Below are 22005 nucleotides of genomic sequence, written 5' to 3'. Positions count from 1 at the left end.
GGTTAATAATTTCTCCCATTACACACTCCTGAATTCCCTGGGGAGATGTGGCTGAGTTTCTGACTTTGGAGCTAGAGAATCAGGTTCTAGACCCACCATGAGCTCAGCATCCTGGATTCTGGATAAAATCCCTTAATCTCATAGTGCTCTAAAGAAAAAATATCTGACCTTCAGTAATTTAATCTTGTGCACATGGTAAGTGTTCGAATCCCTGTGGGCCAAGTTTGTGCTATGCCTTTGAGTTGTATACATCTGTGGCAGTGATTGATCAAAAACGATCCCATGCTCAAATGACACAGAACGCGAAATAGGTAACTACATCTAAGAGATGTGTTGGAGATTTCAGGGATCAGATAATATTGTCTTGTTTTCACTTTTCTACCCTTGGTATTGGGAAAACCAATGATTAATTTAGCGCAAGATTCCAAGTCATCATGCATGTCATCTTCAATACAAATGGTATACTCTAGAATTTGGGGTCTAACGTTTAACTTTTGGAGGGTACACCTCAGGCTCATTTTGCCTTGCATGTGGAATACCTCAAAGATAGTCACGATCCCCTACATAATTCAACATCTATGTCACCCCTTTGGCCAGGCTTATCGAAGCTTATGGTTTCTCTGCTATATCCTATGCAGACTGTACACAGATAGTCATATCCATTACCTCTGACATAAACTCCATGGCCAGACAGTTCAACAACTGTCTGGCGCATATCTCTAGTTGGATGCATGAGAACTTTTTAAAGCTTAACACAGAGAAAATGGAGGTGATATTGTTTAGAACGATCCCACCTCCCGGAATGACTCTTCGTCCCCAACAATTCCGCTCGGGTCCGAGTCCAACCCAAGTCAAAGTGAAAAATCTTGAAGTTATGTTAGATAACCAGCTCTTCTTTTCAGAACAGATTAATCACATCATATCCTCATAGTTTAATCTTTCAAAGATCCTAAGAAAGATTTTCCCTTTTATCCTACTGGGGATGCAAATAAACGGTAACAGTTGCCGTGATTTTGTCCAAGGTAGATTATTGCAATGCTCTCTATCTAGGAATATAGAAACAACTACAATCAAAACTTCAGTCTCTTCAGAATTTCAGCAGCCCGATTGCTGCTGAAAATTCCAAAATTCTGTTCTATATCTAACAGCATCAAATACCTTCATTGGCTGCAAGTCCAAGAGAGGATTACATTCAAGGCACTGTGTATGGTCCATAAGGCATTGCATGGACTCAAGCCGCAGGGCCTCCAGAAATGTTTTGTCTTGTATGTCCCTCAACGCGATCTGATGTCTGGTAACGCTAGTTTGGTCATCATTCCCAGGGAGAGGAAGGCCAAGAGGGCTGGCAGAAGCCTCTGGAAACCTTGCCTTCCTCCCTCAGATCTAAACCTAATAGTCTCTTTTTTAGGAAGTCGCTCAAAACTTGGCTCTTTACCCCCTAAGTCTATGTAATTCCTTTTCCCCGACTAGTGCAGCATTGCTTCCAGTGCCAAGATGCCTTGCCATATATTGTGCTTTAATAATATTTTAACTTACTTACTTAACATATAGGATTGATCATAGTGGCGTAATCTCAATACCAAACAGCTCCTAAAACAATTTCTTGGGAAACGTAATAAAGCTTTTCCTACCATTTTTATTTGAAACTTTTGGCAAGGATTTCCTATAGTCTATTCCCTGTTTATTGCTCAATTATGGCCTCCAGTTCCCCTTACCTACGACTTGCCTCTGAGATGCCCCTTGTTTCAATCTTTTAAGTGCTTTTGGTGTGAAAATATACTGGATTGGCTTGTTTTGCATAATCCCGCGATTTTGTACTCTTAATTGGTGTTTACTGTGGGTATGGATGGGTCAGTGTTTCTCATGATGCAAGGAGTCTGCATTTATACAGCTGCATCTCAAGCAGCAAGAGTCTGAGCAGAGGCCCTTCTTGAAGAGCCTAGGGGGAGAATAGTACGTCCTGTTGAGAAATTTAAAATGTAGAAATCGTCACCTTGGTCCAGACGCTTGGGTGTCTGCAAGAAATAGGAGAACGTCACCCGCATATAGTGGACTCCTATCTTTTAGCATTTCGCCGCGGTTTCACCCCGAAACTGGCCATCACAGTGAATGAATATGGCCAGAGAGAAGAACAGCGTGGATAGAGGGCACCACTGTATGGTTCCGTTCCTAATCACCAAATGTGTGATAACACCCGATTTGTGAGGACTTGCACCAAAGGCTCCCTGTAAAGGAGTTTAGTGTACCTACGGAAGGTGGGGCCAAAGCTTATCCTGGTAGAACTAGGCCCAAGTGACCGCAGTGAAAATGATCGTAAGGTCCACAAGCAGAAGTGCTGTGGAGTTGCCTATTTCATTAACATAGGCCAGTGCAGTGAGAACGCGCCTGATGCAGTGCTGTTAACTATGGTTGGGCTTTAAACTTAATTGGTCTGGATTTATTAGGGGTACCTAGGAATGTCTGGAGTCTGCCTGCCAACGTATTGGCAAATATGTTTGTGTTTATCAGAGAAATGGGGCGATACGAGGCACAGCTGTCTGGTGGGTGTCCCACTTTTGGAAGGACCGCTGTAGTGGCTAAGTCTGCGTCAGGTGGGAAGGAGAGATTATGCGCCACTTCATTGTAGAGTTTAAGCAAATCTGGGGCATTGATGTCCTTGTATTTACAGTAGTTCTCAAGAGTGAACCCATCGGGACCAGGGGTTTTCCCAGATTCCGTTCATGCATCGCCTCCAGTATTTTGTCCTCTGTGAGAGAAGATTTTAGTTCTTCCTATTGAGAGCTTGCAAGGTGTTGAAGAGGTATGTTGTCGAGGATTATTTTGTTTCCAAGCAAGGCTCGGCTGACGGGCAGATAGCCTTTCGATATGGTGTGCAAAGGCACTTTCTATTGCAGTTGGTTTATGTTATGGGTGTCCTGATGGGCCTATAATGAAGGGGATCAGATTGGAGCTGGCGTCTCTGGTTGCAGTCCAGTAGAGGAGCTTACCACTTTTGTCTCATGTTTGTATATACGCCTGATAGACTCTCTCTAGCCCTGAGGAGCCTGGTTAAACGTAAGCTAGTCCGCAAGACCCCGTCTAGCACGAGTTATCGATGGAGGGATTCGAAAGTGTCAGAGGCTGCTCTAGTCTCTAGCTGTATATGCAAGATTCGAGCTCCGTCATGCGGCTAAATTTGTCCTTTGCAGCAAGTTTGAGATAGGGTATGACCACTCCCCTGATTGTGGCTTTACTTCTTGCCCATAGGGTAGTCACACTGCTAACTGACCCAATACTGATCTCAAAGTAAGAGTGGCACTCTGTAACCTAACGATCTACAAATTGATTGTCAGTAAGGAACCAGGCATTAAGTTGCCACAGTGGTCCCCTATGTTGTACTTGTTTCCCACATAGTGAGTGGTGAGAGATTCCTTGGGAAATAATGTTTGTGGCTGTTGTGTTCATCAGATCGGTGGCAGGAAGGAGTATGAGGTCAATGCGAGAAAGGGGTTTGGTGGATGCGGATATATGCCTGTATGACCCTTTTTCGGGTGCCATTCCCACCACTGGTCAGGTAGTCCAAGGTAGTCCCAGGAAGTCCCTCCAGGAGATGAGCACCTTGGACGTCTCCTGTTGGTGCTTGGTTGGGATGGGGTGGGCTGACACTTCAGCGTCCAGGTTTAAAGTGGCATTGTAGTCACCACAGACCATCACTATCCATGGTAGCGGTTTGGCAATCACGTTTGCAAGCTTGTCCAAGGTCTGCCTCTGTAGCTGGGGTGATATATGTATGCTGATGATGTTGTATGGTTTCCCTTCTAGCGTCCCAACCACCCTGATATAGTGGCCCTGCGGGTCGTGGACGATCTGTGTGACCGATAATGGGAAGTGCTTGTGGAGTAGTATGGCCAGCCCTCTGGAGCCCCTACCAGAGCCTGAGTGAAAAACACAGTTGTAGCTGAATCTACGCAGAAAGGGGAAGTTGTAGCCTAATAAGTGTGATTCCTGCTGCAAGGCAATGTCTGGCAGATGTGTTGGATGAGGTCTAGGAGGCTGTCAACATTATAGGAGATAATGCACTCCCTCCCGCCTGGGCCAGCGATCTCTGGAACTCAAGCAGATGTCTCTGTGGGAGGAGGCAACCCATTTGCTTTCCTCTGGCCCGCATACCTCAAGGAGGACATAGAGGTAGCACAAGCAGTCGGAGGCCCACGCATTGTTCCTGGTTTCTCAGAGAAGCTTGATTGGAATATTAGTCTTATTGATGGGTGCTCCAGCTGTTTTGTCACGAAGAAGAGCTCACTAGGTCCCAGCTAGGCTGTGGAGTGCCACAGCCAGTGTCCCAGATCAGGCGAGTCACCCCCAGCCAGCAGGGCCCGATTAGGGGAAGAGGATTAACATTACGGCTAGAGCGGTCGACCTCGAAGCTGGGAAACCTGGTTGGAGTCTCTGCAATGACGCTCAACATCCTTTGATTCTGGGCAAATCACTTATCCCCCCCCAAGCCTAACATAAATGAATGTGTCCATCTGTAATGCAACTGGTGCTCTTGTAAAGCGCTCTAATACCTGATATCCTCTGGTCTAGTTCGCACGATACAAATCTCTAAAAAACAAAAAAACCTAAAAAAAAATAATAATTGCATTTGCAATGCAATAGGTCTCGCATTAGGAAAGTTTGAGCTAATGGTATTGCAAATGACAAATTTTGTATTTATGTTTTGTTTTTGAAAATAGCGAAATTAATAGCTTTGTCATTTACAATGCCAATAGTTATAACTTTCGCAAATGTGACACCTATAGCATTTGTAATGCAATATGTGTTGTATTTACGTGACTTACATGTATTGATATTACAAATAACAATGGCTTTTAATTTTTTCAAATTATTAATACTTAAATAAAAGATATTGTTATTTTATAATGGCAATAGCTTAAACTTTTGTAAAAAATAACTTTTGTGAAGATTATGTTCAGTGTATTTTATAGTGACGAAAATCCAAGAACAGAAGTGAAATATTAACATATTTTTGTTACATTTGTAATAAAGCTTGAAACATTAAGAGAACATATTTGAACCAGTTGTTGTTGAATGGTTGCACAGATTGATGCTGTGGTGGCACTGAGTGATGTGGTGGCGAACGAGTGATGCTGTGGCGTTCAGGGATGCTGTGGTGGCGCATAGTGATGTTGTGGTGCCCCTTAGTGATGCTGTGGTGGTGCTAAGTGATGCTGTATGCTATGCTATGTTTTGTTTTGCTATCCTATGTTTTGTTATGCTATGTTTTGCTATCCTATGCTTTGATTTGTTATGCTATGCTATGCTGTGTTTTGCTATGCTATGCTATGTTTTGTTATGCTATGCTATGCTTTGTTATGCTATGCTTTGTTATGCTATATTTTGTTATGCTATGTTTTGTTGTGTTTTATTATGTTATTCTTTGTTTTGCTATGCTATGTTTTGTTATGCTATGCTATGTTTTGTCGTCTTTGGTATGCTATGCTATGTTTCTATGCTATTATGTTTTTTGCTATGCTATGTTTTGTAGTGTTTTGTTAAGCAATGCTATGTTTTGTTATGCTATGTTTTGTTATGCTATGCTATGTTTTGTTTTGCTATCCTATGCTTTGTTTTGTTATGCTATGTTATGTTTAGTTTTGCTATCCTATGTTTTGTTTTGTTATGCCATGCTATGTTTTGTTGTGTTTTGTTATGCTATGTTTTGTTGTGTTTTGCTATGTTATGCTATGCTATGTTATGCTATGTTTTGTTATGCTATGTTTTGTTATGCTATGCTTTGTTATGCTTTGCTATGTTTTGTTATGCTATGTTTTGTTATGCTATGTTTTGTTATGCTATGTTTTGTTATGCTATGTTTTGTTATGCTATGTTTTGTTATGCTATGCTTTGTTATGTTCTGTTGTGTTTTGTTATGCTATGCTATGTTTTGTTATACTATGCTATGTTTTGTTTTGCAATGCTTTGTTATTATATGCTATGCTTTGTTTTGTTATGCTATGTTTTGTTATGCTATGCTATGTTTTGTTTTGTTATGCTTTGTTGTGATTTACTGTGCTATGTTTTGTTTTGTTATGCTATGTTTTGCTATCCTATGCTTGTTTTGTTATGCTAAGATATGCTGTGTTTTGTTATGCTATGTTTTGTTATGCTATGCTATGTTTTGTTATGCTATGCTGGTGAGGGTGTGTGAGGGTGAGTGAGGGTGTGAGGGGATGTGAGGGTGAGGGGGTGTGAGGGTGAGGGTGAGAGGGGTAAGTGGGTAAGTGGGTGTGAGGGTGAGTGGGGGTGTGAAGGTGAGGGGGTGAGGGTGTGTGAGGGTGAGGGTGTGATGAGGGGGGTGAGGGAGAGGGTGTGAGGGTGAGGGGGTGTGATGGTGTGAGGGTGAGGGGTTGTGAGGGTGAGGGTGAGAGTTTGTGAGGGGCTGAGGGGTTGTGAGGGTCTGAGGGGTTGTGAGGGTGAGGGGTTGTGGGGGTGAGGGGTTGTGGGGGTGAGGGGTTGTGGGGGTGAGGGGTTGTGGGGGTGAGGGGTTGTGGGGGTGAGGGGTTGTGGGGGTGAGGGGTTGTGAGAGTGAGGGGTTGTGAGAGTGAGAGGGTGTGTGAGGGGGTGGGTGAGGGTGTGTGTGAGGGTAAGGGGGTGTGTGAGGGTGAGGGTGGGTGGGGGTGTGAGGGTGGGTGGGGGTGTGAGAGTGGGTGGGAGGGTGGATGAGAGGGTGGGTGAGTGTGTGAGAGGGTGGGTGAAAGTGTGGGTAAGGGTGTGTGAGAGGGTGTGTTAGGGCGAGGGGGTGTGTTAGGGCGAGGGGGTGTGTTAGGGCGAGGGGGTGTGTTAGGGCGAGGGGGTGTGTTAGGGCGAGGGGGTGAGTGAGGGCGAGGGGGTGGGTGAGGGTGGGTGAAGGTGGGTGAAGGTGGGTGAAGGTGGGTGAGGGGGTGTGAGGGTGGGTGAGGGGGTGTGAGGGCGGGTGAGGGAGTGTGAGGGTGAGGTTGAGTGAGGGTGTGTGAGGGTGAGGGTGAGGGGGGTGAGGGAGAGTGAGGGTGAGGCTTCGTGAGGGTGAGGGTGTGTGTGAGGGCGTGTGGGGGGGTGTGAGGGTGAGGGTGAGGGGGGTGAGGGTGAGGGTGAGGGTGAGGGGGCGAGGGGGTGAGGGTGAGAGGGGTGAGGGGGGGTGAGGGAGTGTGCGGGTGAGGTGGTGTGAGAGGGTTGTGAGGGTGAGGGGGGTTGAGGGTGACTGAGGGTGTGTGAGGGTGAGAGGGTGTGTGAGGGTGTGAGGGGGTGGGTAAGTGTGGGTTAAGGGGGGTGTGAGGGTGATGGGGTGACAGGGTGACAGGGTGCGGGGGTGTGTGAGGGTGAGGGAGGGTGAGGGAGGGTGAGGGAGGGTGAGGGTATGTGAGGGGGGTGAGGGTGTGTGAGGGTGGGAGGGTGGGAGGGTGAGGGTGGTGAGGGTGAGTGAGCGTGTGTGAGGGTGAGGGGGTGTGTGAGGGTGAGAGGAGGGGGTGTGAGGGGAGGGGGAGGGGGTGACGGTGAGGGTGTGAGAGGGTTGTGAGGGTGAGGGGGGTGAGGGTGAGTGAAGATGTGTGAGGGTGAGGGGGGTGAGGGTGAGTGAAGGTGTGTGAGGGTGACTGAGGGTGTGAGGGTGAGTGAGGGTGTGTGAGGGTGAGGGTGTACGGGTGAGTGAGGGTTTGTGAGGGTGGAAGGGTGTCAGGGTGTGTGAGAGTAAGGAGGTGTGAGAGTGAGGGTGTGTGAGGGTCCGAAGTAGCGAAATATGAAATACAGAGGACTTAGGGGGTAATGAAGGAACCAGTGGGGCAATGGATGGGCAGGTCTTGGCGGGCAAAAACATCAATCGAAGCGGAGGCTGAGCAACACTGGAGGCGGGGGAGAAACATTAGCATAAGCAACACAGAGCATGTGGGAGGGGTGGGAGTTTAGGCACACGAGAAAACTCGCAAAATGAGGGAGGCAGCAACACGGAGTGTGGGGCAGGTATTTAGGGGGGGGAAGCATTGTGCATGTGCTCCGGCAGAATGATGTGGGTGCCAATGTTTTTACTTTCATATATATGAGATGGGTCAGCAACGGATGAGCAGGTGGAGAGGGTAAAAGCAGCACATGCATGGCAGCAACTCTGGGGCGGGGGAAAAGCTACTGAGAGAGAAAGCAATAGAAACAACAGGGAGATTGTACATGAGAAAGAGCTTAGAAAACAAGCACTCAAGTGAGAGCAATAATGCAACAAGCTCTCGGCATTGTGGGGGCGGGGGAGCGTATTCCTTTCAAGTCTGATGCGGGGGGCATGGGAGCAAATGGTGAGCGCCCGCCCGGCGCACATGCACTGGCCATAATCCGCATTCCAAAACCCTCTGGCAGCATTTCCTGGAGCCCCTACATAAATCTCGCCGGAGCAATTTATTTATTTATTTATTTTTGTAATTTATTGAGCGCGGCAAATACCCGTGGGCGTCTCGGGGCTAAGTGATTCCATTAGTTCCCTCATTGCTCATAGAAACTGTCTTAGATTACTGATCAAATAACCAAGTTTTTAGTAGTTTACGGAACTGCATAAGTGAAGGAGACGTCTTGATGCAGAGTGGCAAGGTATTCCATAGCAACGATCTCCCCAAGAAACTGTCTTGGATCGAGGGACCACTAGATGGTTCAACGTGGTCGATCGGAGCAGTCTGGTTGGTTTATAAGGTGTCAACTGTTCCTTAAAAAAGTGGGGAGCCTGATCATGCAGTGCTTTGTACACTATGCATAAAGATTTAAATTATATTCGGTTGCGGATCGTTAGCCAATGATATTTCTTGATGGTGTCAGGAATTGGAGAGAATTTAGGTGTTCCTGAAAGAAGCCTTGCTGCTGCATTCTGCAGTGACTGAAGCTTGTTTATTATCCTGGTTTGGGCATTTAGAAATAGCCCGTTGCAGTAGTCAAGGGATGTTAAAACCAGGGAGCTGATCAGTGTTTTTGCGGCAGTGTCTGGAAGAATTTTCCTAATCAATTTTAATTTAGCCAGTTCATCACAAAAGGATTGAGAAGCAGGCGGGGTGAGATCAGGTGCATTACCTTTGTATTTGTATTTGTACTGGGTTTTATATCGCGCCAGCTCACCGACAGGTCTCAAAGCGCTACTAACGAAGTGCAGCAACAAGAAGCAAGATGACTATAGAGAGATTCTAGAATACCAGATACTAGGGAGTAAATGCGTCTTTGAAGAGTAGAGTCTTCAAAGACTTCCTGAAGTGGAGAAGGTTGGGCTCTCTACGAAGCACCTCCGGTAGCTTATTCCAGATGATCGGAGCCTGAACTGAAAAAGATCTGCCTCCTTTAGTTGCCAGCTTGAAGCGTGGACAGGACAGCAGAAAGGAACCGGAGGATCGTAGGGCGCGCTTGGGTTTGTATAATTCAAGTCTCTCTTTTATATAGGCTGGCGCCTGTCCATGGATTGCTTTGTGACAGATGCACATGCTCTTAAACTCAACTCTTTGCACCACAGGCAGCCAATGAAGCCTGTAGAGCAAGGGGGAAGCATGAGTCCGCCTTGGCACACCAAATATCAGGCGTGCTGCGTCATTCAGAGTAACCTGAAGACGATTGGATAGATTTTTTGGGAGGCCAAGATACAGCGCATTGCCATAATCGATTCTCGACACTATTGTAGCCGAGACAATGGTTCGCAGCATATTCCATGAGAGTAAGGGAACGAGCTTCCGCAATTTCCTGATTAGGTTGGTACAAGAACCAACTACAGCGGACACTTGGTTAGCCATCGAGAGTTCCTGATCAATCTTCATGCCGAGGCTCTTAACGCTAGGACACGGTCTTGGAGTGGGTCCGAGTTCTTGTGGCCAAAACAGATCGTTCCAGGGAGAGGTCAAGGATGAAACTACGAGAACCTCTGTTTTGTCTGGGTTGATTTTCAATAAATTGGACGACATCCAGTTTACTGTAAATCGTAATATGTCTTGGGCCGTGGACTGAGCCGATGATGTATTGTCGATACTCAGCAACAGCTGAGTATCGTCGGCATAATTAAAAACTTTACAGTTCATATTTGTCAGGGACTCTATCAATGGCTGCAGGTACAAATTGAATAGGAGTGGAGAGAGCGCGGAGCCCTGCGGGACTCCGCAAGATAAAACACCCTCACCGGAGACCTGATCTGCAACCTGGATTCTCTGCGTCCTCCCAGATAGGAAGGCTGTTAGCCAATCGAGGGCTCGCTCTCCTATCCCGAGCCGAGCCAGTCTGCCCAGAAGCAATGCATGGCTGACAGTATCAAACGCCGCTGAAAGATCTAGTAATATCAGGGCGCTTGGATTTTTACTGTCAGCCAATGTTCTTGTGATGTCGTACAATTGCCTACTTGAGTTTTTGGCTTTGTCGATTTTTTCAGAGAAAAAAGTTTTCTTTGCTTCCATAATCATCACTTTATATGCAGAGAGTGACTCTTTGTATTTCGCCTTCTCGTCCGGGTCGTAATTTCTACGCCACTTCCTTTCCCTGCTTCTGTTAAGCTGTTTTTGTCTCCTAAGCTCCTCAGTGTACCATGGGGCAGAAGGGGTAGTTCTATTCGTAGAAACTTTTTTTATTGGTACTAAGGTGTTAGTGGCATATCTTAGCCAGTCGTGAAATTGTTGAGTGGCGATGATTGGGTCGGAGGAAAGCAGTGGACAAGTGCTGTCCAATAAAGTGATTAATTCAGTATGATTTATGTTTTTCCAGATTTTGAAAGTGGTTGGCTTCGGTGTGGTGGCCTTTATCTTTGAGGTTTCGGTTAGTTGCAACTTACTAAATATCACATAATGATCCGTTCAGGGCATTGGCAGGATGTTAAGTATCTGTAGGCCCTCCACATTTGAGAAGATGCCATCGAGAATGTGTCCAGCTTGGTGGGTCGGGGACGTGATCCTTTGTTTAAGCCCCAACATATCCAGATCCATAATAAGGGCCTGAGTATCCTTGTCCTCCTTCAGATCCAAATGAAAGTTCATATCCCCCAGAACTGTGAAAGATTCCTCCATAATTAGCGATTCCATTATTATACTAAGGTTATTTACAAAGGGCGTCCTTGTTCCAGGGGGTCGATATAGAAGCAATCCCTTAAAACTATAAAGGGCAGTGAACAAAATGCTAAACTGAAACGCCTCGCATGTTGTTGCTGAAATGGATGTTATTTTGATTGGAAATCTTTCTCTGGCAATAATTGCCAGTCCCCCCCCTCGTTTTCGTTTCCTGTCCTGTCGGTAAATTTTATAACCTTGTGACACAGCAATAACCAGATCTGGATCGGATGCATCATCCAGCCATGTCTCAGTAACGAATAAAACATCTAAATTATTGTCTATGATGAGATCCGCTATTTCCTGTCTATGCTTGCATACTGATCGCGCATTGATAAGCGCCATAAGAAATTCGGATTCTGTAGCGGTAGATAATGATTTAGGTTGGATTTTGTGGTTGTTTATAAAGATCCTGGTGTTGCAGTTGGTACATTTAGTAAAAGTATTGTATGTAAGTCTTCTTGGATCATGAGCCAAGCATCGAGAGTTGAAAGGGGCGTGCAGCTCTAGTAGGGAGGATCGGGAATAGGGTATCCTGCAGTCTGATGATACCTGGCCAGGGGTCGGGGCCCTAGGCCCGGACTCAGCGCGGACGGGCGCAGACGGGCTTGCCTTTGGCGCGCCGCTGGCGCGCTCGCTGCGCCCGCCCGCTGCGCGGACGAGGTGACATACTGTATTTATACCTAAGTCTCGTGAGTTCAGGGGAGGGTGGGAGGCGTCCAACAACTGGAACGCGACCCGTTCCTCACCGCAAGATGGCGCGTGATTTGGGTGAAAGCCGGAGTCAGGCCGAAAATCGGCTGCACCGTGCCTGATGAATGTTCGTGTCGGCTTCAGCGCGATGCTAATCTCGCGCTGAAGTCATAAGCAGTGCAAGATTAAAAAGGTGCTGTTTAAAATAATTACAATTTTTAAAATATCAGAGTAATCAGGAACAATTTCATCAGCGCAAAGGACAAAGGTATGAGCCCCCGGCTTCCGCCTCAGGGGTAGATTTAATGAAATCACCGCTCTGCTGGTAGCCCGCCTTTAAATAGGCTGGGAGGGCGGGAGGCGTCCAACAACTGGAACGTGACCCGTTCCTCACCGCAAGATGGCGCGTGATGTGGGTGAAAGCCGGTGTCAGCCCGAAAATCGGCTGCACCGTGCCTGATGAATGTTCGTGTCGGCTTCAGCGCGATGCTAATCTCGCGCTGAAGTCTTAGCAGTGCAAGATTAAAAAAGTGCAAGCGCATTGGCTACGGTGAGACCTGAAAAAGAGTGGCGGACCAAACACCCTGAAGAGCTGCTGTCCCCGGGCCGCTCACTACCGATTCAATAGGAAGGAGGCTGCTGGAGCAGCTGAGGGCTTTTACGCACTGTGCTTTTCCATTAGCCGTTTGGCAAGTCAACAGACCTCAGCACTGCAATGACGGCTAGGGGACATACAGCGACTCAGCAATAGGGTCTGGGCACTGTTTGTCCGGCTAGGAGGCCCGGAAACGTTACTAAAATGTGTCCGTCATCTTTGCCCACTACGGCTACTCCACCACAGCCTTGGTAGTAGTTATACTAGTATACCTACTATGTTAATAATGTAATGTCAAGTTACACATCAATTCGGGGGCATGTGCAGCCCAAACATTATTGAAGGGATACCCAAACTTCTTTCAGGATACCTGTTAAGCTGGTTATTCCACCATACCAATAACACAACTCACAGGCAACCTAATTGTAGTGCTCCTGAGAATAGTGTCACTTGCATTTGATTGAACCAAAAGACCAGTGCAAATTGAAATACGTCACTTAAAATTGTATCCTTAATTGCAATTGTGTCATTTTGTAGATAGGGTCAACTCCCGGCTCGAACAGTTAAGTATCTTTGCTGCATGAATGTAGACATAGACTGGTGTTAAGTATCGAGCCAAACGTTTCTTAACAGTAACATCTGCTTTTGCTGTTAATCAAACTATTGACTTACCTTTAATTTTTGTTAATTCACTATTAACAGCGGAGACAATGCTATATACTATTTTTGTCGGTGTTTAGGGCAAAATGTATTAGTAAAACATGTCAACTTTCATAATGCTTCAGTGCACTAAGGCAATCCTTTCAAGACATTAAGAACTGCATTTTGAGTTGTGAACTCATACTGCATTCCTTACACTGCCATTATTACCTCACATTTTACACAGTACCAGTGAAAAATACAGAATGAACGTGGCGTGCACCATTGGGGTGCCCAGTGGGTTTTGGGCAGAAACTCTCTTTGGTCACTTTGGCCATGCGTGAATGCCACACATACTTTTTTTTATTTTTTTATGTTTATGTTAGGGATTAACGAATTTATCTTGCGACTCTGAAGTAGTTTAAAGCTTAAAGAAATTGTAAGAGGGAAGAAAGTTGCTTATTTTGCTCTTCCTGTACATCAAATATGGCTGTCCTGGCATGTTGGATTTTATTTTTACACATGTTGCATATTAGAGTTACTTATTTCCTGCTTTCCTTTGTTCTCTGCAGAGTGAGAAAGTCAACTATGATAAATTTCGGAACTGGTTGCTACAAAACAAGGAAGCTTTCACTTTCTCCCGCTGGCTGCTATCTGGGGGAATATATGTTACTCTTACGGATGATAGCGATACACCAACTTTCTACCAAACCCTGGCGGGAGTCACACATTGTAAGTTATTTCTTACATTCTGAACTCTAAAGTCTCAAATGTGTTTCTTTTATAAATTAAGTGTTTACTATCTGCTGTAAAAATAATTTTGCATTTGAAAGTTTTATTTTGCTGGAAAAACATAAACGCGTACGTCAGAGCAGCGTTGACTAGAGGTGTCAAATTGGAAAACCTGTATATTTTGCCTGTGGCTATAGAATTTCTGCATGCCCAATCCTTCCTGCGGGGGGGAGGGCGGGGGCTTGGAGGGTGGAAGGGCAGAGGCACTGGAAAAAACAATCAACTTGTGTCAAGAAGACGTGGGGGCATCTACAGTTTTTCAAAGAAGCCAGCAGCACTGCCGGCGCTGTCTGAACTATAACCTTCGCACTCGCCCACACCTCCCCTCCTTGTAACATATTCATCATACTGCATTCCCATTCTACCAACTAAATAACCAGTACACACTTCTGTCTTGTTGTGGTCATTTGTTGGCCGCAGATGTTATTTTGGAATACAGTGACATTATACATAACTTTTTGCATTATGCTGTTTTAGTCTCTTTTGCCCTTGCGGGCCGTTTTTCTTTTGGGAGGTTGGATTTGGGCTCCCCTTGTGCGGAGGAGAGGGGTAGTTTCTGTCCCCGGAGTTAGGCCATGACTCGCTAACTTCTGTTTCTGGTTGTACCCTGCCATCCGGCGGGGGCTGGCCTGCGAGCGCCGTCTCAGTTTTGCTACCCCCCTTTTTCGGTAAGCCGCCTCACCCATCCGTGAGGCATCTGAAGGTGAGTGGTCTTACCCTCTGGCCAGCTCTCCCAGCCGTGCGGCAACCCAAGATTAGTGGCCCCGTCCTGGCACACCGCCCTCCGGTGTGCCTCATTACCAACCCTAATCCGCGTAGTTCTCCGCCACGCCGATCGGGAGGCTCCCCCTCCGACTACGACGTGTTGTTAAAAGTTAGGCTGCAAACGTCAACATTATCGGCGCCATCTTGCTCTTTTTGAGCCCATTCGTGCACGTAAGTGGCAGCCATTTTGAGCACCATGGCCTCCCGGCCCCTCGCTGATAGCCAGCGCGTCTCTCTCTCTCTCTTCTAACCTCGCAGGCATCCCCCGCACGCTGACAACCCCCCCGCTCTCACATGCCTTGGGTCATAAACCCCTCTTCAGCGCAGCTCTGCCTCGGAATCCCATCCTGTTCCCAGCGCGACACCTCCCTTCATTCCTTTCATGGTCCCAGGTCCTTTGATACAAACCCCCTTTTCCTGTGTGCCCGTTTGTCTTCCTCGTTCCCAGGCCGCCACCTGGCCCTGCGGATACTGTTTATTGCCCCCCCCGTACAGTAGGAAGCTTCCCCCATTAAAGGACCCTCGAATTGATCAAAGCCCCCACCCTATGAGATCCGATCAACCCCACACATTCCGTGAATTGGCGGAATGTCCAGCTGCGCGATAATCATCACCTGTTGTGACTGGGGTGGGGACTTCAACTGTAAATGTGTGTGGGAACGGGCCTGAAGGGGAGATTCCGAGGATGTCCTTTCATACTTCAAAGCATTGCAAGAATGTGTTACATGCAATAAAGATCATAAACTTGTGTATAAGAGGCCAAGCCTCAGAGATGCGGCTAGAGCACCTCGTGACGATACTTGCTGTCCGAACTGATGTGTTCTCCTCCGGAGAGAATAAACCCTTGTTTCCTGCCTTCCAGTCTCCAGCGCCTGCCTCTTCATTGATTAATATTTTGTGGGTTAAAGAGGCGACACCGCCGGGCAATACCTAAGGATCTTTGTTTATTGGTTGCTTCCGAAACCTTTTTACAATTGGCGTCCCAAACGTGGGGCCCATCAGCGACTCGTGGATCCAGTGGGAGAGGTCCTGACGACAGAGTGAACGACTGCAACGATCGGAAGTGCACCTGTCCGATAGACCCTCGTCTGACAGCCGATCATCCGAACTTCACTGGTTCCGAACAGACCTCTCTCCAGTGATCTACGGTCCTGACTGGGAACCATCAGGAGTGCCGCGAGGAATACGAAGAATAGAGGACGATCGGGCGCTGGATTCGGAAGACAAGAAACTGTCCATGCGGTCCGGGTAAGGTCGTGTAAACACGACGAATTGCGAAATGATTGTTTGATTGTTTGGAAAATACTACTCTTTGTTGATTTGTTTGGAGATTCGCTGTCTGCAAACGGAGAAACAACAGGCTCTCTCTTTGCAAGCAGTGAAGGATAGGTAACGCAGACGTCGTGCCTATCTTTCTCCCCCACTGATTGATTGTTTGAACCCGAACTACTATTCGCGGATTGTTTTCTGGAGATTCTCTGTCTGCAAACAGGAAAGAACAGGTTCCCTCTTTGCAGATAGTGAAAGGGTAGGTAACGCAGACCTTTGCGGGCCTACTTATTCTCCCCACTGATTGTTTGATTGACCGAACATTGACTGTTCGATATTGGTTCATGAGGTATTCACTGCCTGCAAACAACGTAGAATAGAAATATTCTGTCTAGTCTTTGCACGCAGTGATAAGATAGGTAGTGCTGACTTTTGTCCCCATTGTGATCCGTCATGCCTGTCTTCTCCCCACTGATTGGTAGCCTGTTTAGCCCGGACCGCTTATTAGAGATGAACCATCCGGCTCCACTGGAAGGCACCCCTAATAAGGACATGTTCATGAAGCATGGATTGATCGCTATAGCCTATAGCAAGCTGTGGCATAAATATACGAAAAGGGATCGAGAAAGTCAGTGGCCACTGATAGGATCCTTCGATGATGATAAAATAAACGCGCTAGAAACAGCCCTTGGTAAAAACAAGACAACGCCCACTATGCTTGATAGTTTCGGCATGTGGCGCAAAGAAACTGAACAACGTAAAAAGAGAACTGAGAGTAGGTTGGGAAAAGAGCTGCGAAAAGCAGCCCACCTAGCTGCTCAGAAACTAGAAGAAGAGATAAAGGAAAGAGAGGAAGCCAAACAGAAACTAGAAAAGGAAACATCAAGCCAGTGTCCGGTTAGAACGTCCTCCACGCTCTACCCTGAATTACCCTCGAAACAACGAGCCAACGATGATCTGCTGTTAGGTCCTCCGATCATCTACATGCCCCCTCCATATGCCCCTTCCCAACCCTTAGCACAACACCCACCACCCCCAGGTACAAACGAGAGTAGCGCCACAGCTTCGGCCCCCATGGCCTCTGTGCCGGCCGAACTCCTTGTATTAGATACTACGCAAACGACAACGTTAGGCGACCCTGAGACCCGAAGGGTTGGTTCTGCAAGAACAAGCAGACTAAGCAAAGATGAGCGAGCAGGGATTGACAAGATAGCAAGGACACTGGTAGAAAGGAAGGAAGATGAAGAGTACATCACGGATATGTTTAACTCGTATACAGGGAGTCACAGACGACATTTTACCGTACGACTGTGTTACCATGTCTTGAACGCATACGAGGACCGATATCGAGACAAAGGTCCCCGAGAGCCTAACGACTCTGTACCGGAAGGTCGATATCGGGGATGAGGGCGAGTGTGATGTGACGGACCTCCTTATGCGTACGCTTGAGGTTTTCCGCCACCTCACTGAACAAGAATCGGGAACTAAACCCACGACATCCGTAGCGACCGAACCACAAACTGAGCAATCTAACGTCATGATGCCGATACGAGAGGCTGCCCCTTACTGGGTTCCACCACGAGGTGAAGGGACTAACGATGATGCAAACCACAAAGATGCAAAAGGAAGGGTAGTGTACAACTGGGTCTACCAGCCATGGGACCGGCAAGAGATTCTGACATTCCGGAAATCTCTGCCTGACCTACGTAAAAACCCCACTGTCTTCTATACTGAATTAGGTACAGCCCTAGGTTCAACGATTATGACCCTGGCTGACATCGACTTGTTTTTCGGGTTATGTCTACCAGCTGATGTGTGGAAGCAAATCCGGAATGTCGACTACCTTGAGCTGTTTGGACATACCTGGTCACAACTCGATGGCATTGATAAACAACGAGAACCTGGACAAAAGCCTTTGAAATCCATTTTAGACCTCCCAGATAAAATCGTACAGAAATTAAAAACCCTGATTCCAGAAAAGAAAGTGGACTGGTCGATAGTAACGGCCTGTCGCCAGAAACCCCAGGAGGATGTATCGGACTACTTCTCCCGGTTTGAAATGGTGTTCTCCGATTACAGCGGCCAGGACATGACCACTGCAACCGGACACCATCTGTTTGTCCAGAATTATGTTAAGGGTCTGTCACCAGAGGTCTCCCAGAAACTGCAGGCCAGCGAGAGTAGTTGGGCAGCCTCCAAACCTACGGCTATCCTCCAGATGGCCCAATATTATGAACATCAGAAAAATGAAAACGATAGAGCAACAGAGAAAAAGAAGAAGGACTTGAAAGAGAGGGTGATGATTGCACAACTGCAAGGGGTGACTATAGGACGAGACCAATACCGGGGAAACTATCAGACGAACGTCCCTAAGACTGCACCTCCCAAGGACCGCACTTTGACTCCCCACATTGGACGTACAGACATTAGAGAGGACCAGTGTGCTTTCTGTAAAGGAACTGGCCATTGGAAATCCCAGTGCCCGGTTCTTTTGGAAATAATCAGAAACAAAGACCCCAAGGACATAGCAAGTGGACTGAGAAATAAGGGACAGCAGCGAGGGTCCCCAAATGACACGACTAACGACAGATCAGGCAGACCAAATACATTTGATCGACCCAGACAGAACCAATGCCAGCAATCTGACTACGATGACGCCCACGACTTTGCATAGGACTGCCAAGGGCAAGGGAGGGATCCAGTCGAGCTCTATGTTGACCAGCAAGGCCCTTACGTCACTGCTAAGGTCTTGGGTACAAAGTCTCCATTTCTGGTAGACACTGGCGCAACACGTAGTGCGTTATCTAAACGACTGATTCCAAGGGCACCCTTGTCTGGCTCACTTATAACATCGACAGGTTTCGATGGAACGCCCTCCACTAACCCTTTGTCCGCCCCGATCCTCTTCGACTTAGAAAACAACACCACTGACACCACGTTTTTGCTTTCCTCCAATAGCCCTGACGCCATTATGGGACTTGACTTATTGAAACACTTCCGAGCGACAATTAGATGTTCTCAAGACGGAGTTCGAGTTTTCCTTTACGACAACCCCGTTCTGCTTAGACATTGCCCTCCCCGACGCATGTTTTCCATCACCGACGCTGACACATCCCTGCTTGACACTCTGCCTCCGTATCTGTGGGCCAAGACGGATTCGGACGTAGGGCGCATGATGATTGACCCAGTGCACATTACTGTCCGACCAGACGCAACACTCCCAAAACTTCCACAATATCGGATATCGCCCGAGGGCGAGAAGGCATTAGTAAAGATTATTCAGTCACTGATAGACGCAGGAGTGGTAGAGGAAGTGGTTAGCAACGTTTGCAACAGCCCTATCTTGCCCATCATCAAGAAACAGGGAGAGGGAGATGAGAAAGCATACCGCTTTATCATTGACCTTCGAGAGATCAACAAAGTGGTGGTACCCCAGTACCCCGTGGTCTCAGACATCACCACCATCCTGACTTTGATTCCTTCTACTGCCACCACCTTCACTGTCATTGACCTCAAAAACGCATTCTTTTCCATCCCCATCCACCCAGACAGCCGATATCTCTTCGGCTTCACCCTAAAAGCCCGCTCATATAGGTTCTGCCGAGCACCCCAGGGCTACACAGAAAGCCCTAGCATCTACAGCCAGGCCCTCAAGAGACAACTGGATCAAGTCCAGTTACCCGATGGAGTGGTGTTAGTGCAATATGTCGATGACATCCTTTTGGCAGCCGACACCACTCCATTAGCAGTTACAGCCACCATTCAACTCCTGCACTTCCTTGCGGAAAATGGCCACAAGGTCTCCAAGAAGAAGTTTCAATTCTGCCAACCCCAGGTCACTTACTTAGGCCACCTTTTGTCCAAAGACGGAAGGAAACTCACTCCCGACCGGATCCAAACCATTCTCGAAACTCCTGTCCCTAAGACTCAGAAACAGGTTCTCTCCCTACTAGGCCTCACCTCCTTCTGCCGACCGTGGTTACCAAACTTTAGCCTCATTGTGAAACCGCTGCTTTCTCTGCTAGCTAAAGACGTCCCCTTCCCACTCCCTTGGACCCCTGAATGTCAAACCTCCTTCACGGAACTACGAGATGCCCTTTGTTCGGCCCCTGTCCTAGGTACCCCCGATTACACAAAGCCCTTCTCCCTTTACACTCACGAAAGGGAGGGGTGCGCTTTATCTGTCCTGACCCAGTCCATTGGCCCAAAGCAACGACCGTGCGCTTACTTCTCTGCCACTCTTGACCCTGTAGCCAGAGCCTTGCCTGCCTGTCTTCGAGCTGTAGCTGCCGCTGCAATCTCTATCCGACAGAGTGAGGGGATCGTGCTCTCGAATTCCCTCACGGTACTGGTACCCCATGCAGTTGACACCCTCCTGAACCAAACCAAGACGCAACACCTGACGAGTGCACGACTGACTGGATACGAACTGACTTTGCTTGCACCCCATATCACCCTGAAAAGATGCACCACACTGAACCCGGCAACTCTGTTACCCTTACCAGAGAACGATCCCAATGTGCACCCTGTACATGACTGCGTGACTCTTACGGACGAACAGACTAGAAGTAGGGTTGACCTCAGAGACACAGCTTTTCCTGACCCCGACGGAGAGCTGTGGGTGGACGGTTCTTGCATCAAACTCCCCGATGGCACCACTTCAGCTGCCTATGCAGTCACCACGGCTCGAACTATAGTCGAGACAGCCCGCATCACGCAACGATCTGCCCAGGCAGCGGAACTGATTGCCCTGACACGAGCCTGCATTCTAGCAGCAGGAACCACAGCGAACATTTACACCGACAGCCAGTACGCCTTCGGGGTAGTTCACCATTTTGGGCTCCTTTGGAGGGAAAGGGGATTCTTGACCTCACACGGCACCCCCATTTTGCACGGGGATCTAGTCTCCGCCTTGATCGAAGCTGTCCTTCTCCCCAAAAAGCTTGCAGTCGTCAAATGCCAGGCACACAAAAAGGTGACAGACATTATTGGACAGGGAAATGCACTAGCCGACATCACTGCCCGAACGACAGCTGAAAATAGGACGACAACACATATGTACGTGACCAGGTCACAAGCAGAAAAAATGGACTGACGCTAGGGACACTATTAGAGACATTCAAATGGCTAGCACACAACACGAACTGACTGAATGGACACGGGGGGGGGTTAAAAGATGACGAAGGCTGCTGGCGGACAAAAGACACAAACAAATGGTTGCTACCTGACTCGTACCTGATTCCCATACTGACTATGGCACACTCCCCTGCCCACATAGGATCAGCCCCCATGATTGAACTTGTCTCCAGAGTTTGGCACAATGATAAAATCACAGACTCCGCCAAACGTCTGGTCCAACAATGCTTGATATGCCTGCAACACAACCCCGGGAAAGGAACTGTAGTACCCCGGGGAGGGTTTGGGGTCCCAAATCACCCGTTTGAAGTCCTGCAGATGGACTACATCCAGCTGGACAGATGCCAAGGCCTGAAATATGTACTTGTTGTGGTATGCGCATTTAGCAAATGGGTGGAAGCATACCCAACCCGTGACAACACTGCTATGGCCACTGCAAAAGTACTGTTAAAGGAGTTTTTCCCCCGTTACAGCCTTTGTCGTATTTTATGGAGCGATAATGGCCCCCACTTCATAGCCGAAGTCATCCAGCTCATCTTAAAGGGGCTGGGCATCAAGCAGAAGTTCCACGCAGTCTTCCACCCCCAGTCTGCTGGACTTGTTGAGCGACACAACGCCACACTAAAGCTTAAACTGGTCAAGATAGTGGCTACCACGGGTCTGAAATGGCCAGACGCCCTCCCACTGGCATTGCTATCGATGCGTTCCACCCCCACCAAACATCACTTGACACCTTATGAGGTTGTTTTCGGTCGACCCATGAGTGTCTGGTCTGCACCGAAACCAACTTCCATTCATGACGTCCCGGACGTCCTAATGTCTGATTATCTGTATAAATTGACTGAAACTCTGTCTGTCATTCATCAGCAGGTGTAGCAGGCCATCCCCGATGCTTCCAGGGGTCCGGGTCACGCCATCCAACCTGGAGATTTCGTGCTGATCCGAAACTTTCAGCGGTCGAAGAGTTTGGAACCCCGGTGGACGGGCCCCTGGCAAGTGTTAATCACCACCCGGACGGCTCTTCGTGTGGAGGGGAAACGGCACTGGCTGCACGCACACCAC

General features: G+C 47.8%; 1 protein-coding gene across 2 annotated transcripts in view; it reads left to right on the top strand.

Moving 5' to 3' along the window:
• Positions 1-22005, top strand: part of USP32 (ubiquitin specific peptidase 32) — a 1504025-nt gene that overhangs the window by 488290 nt on the left and 993730 nt on the right. For both annotated transcript variants that reach the window (XM_086954917.1, XM_086954918.1), the window contains exon 5: positions 13554-13713. In XM_086954917.1, the coding sequence (XP_086811043.1) occupies positions 13554-13713 (160 nt within the window). The remainder of the gene's footprint in view (positions 1-13553; positions 13714-22005) is intronic.

This window comes from Lissotriton vulgaris, chromosome 2_1 (assembly GCF_964263255.1).
Source record: "Lissotriton vulgaris chromosome 2_1, aLisVul1.2, whole genome shotgun sequence".
Taxonomy (NCBI): domain Eukaryota; kingdom Metazoa; phylum Chordata; class Amphibia; order Caudata; family Salamandridae; genus Lissotriton; species Lissotriton vulgaris.
The sequence above is the reverse complement of the archived record's forward strand: the minus strand, read 5'-3'. Positions and strand labels throughout refer to the sequence as shown.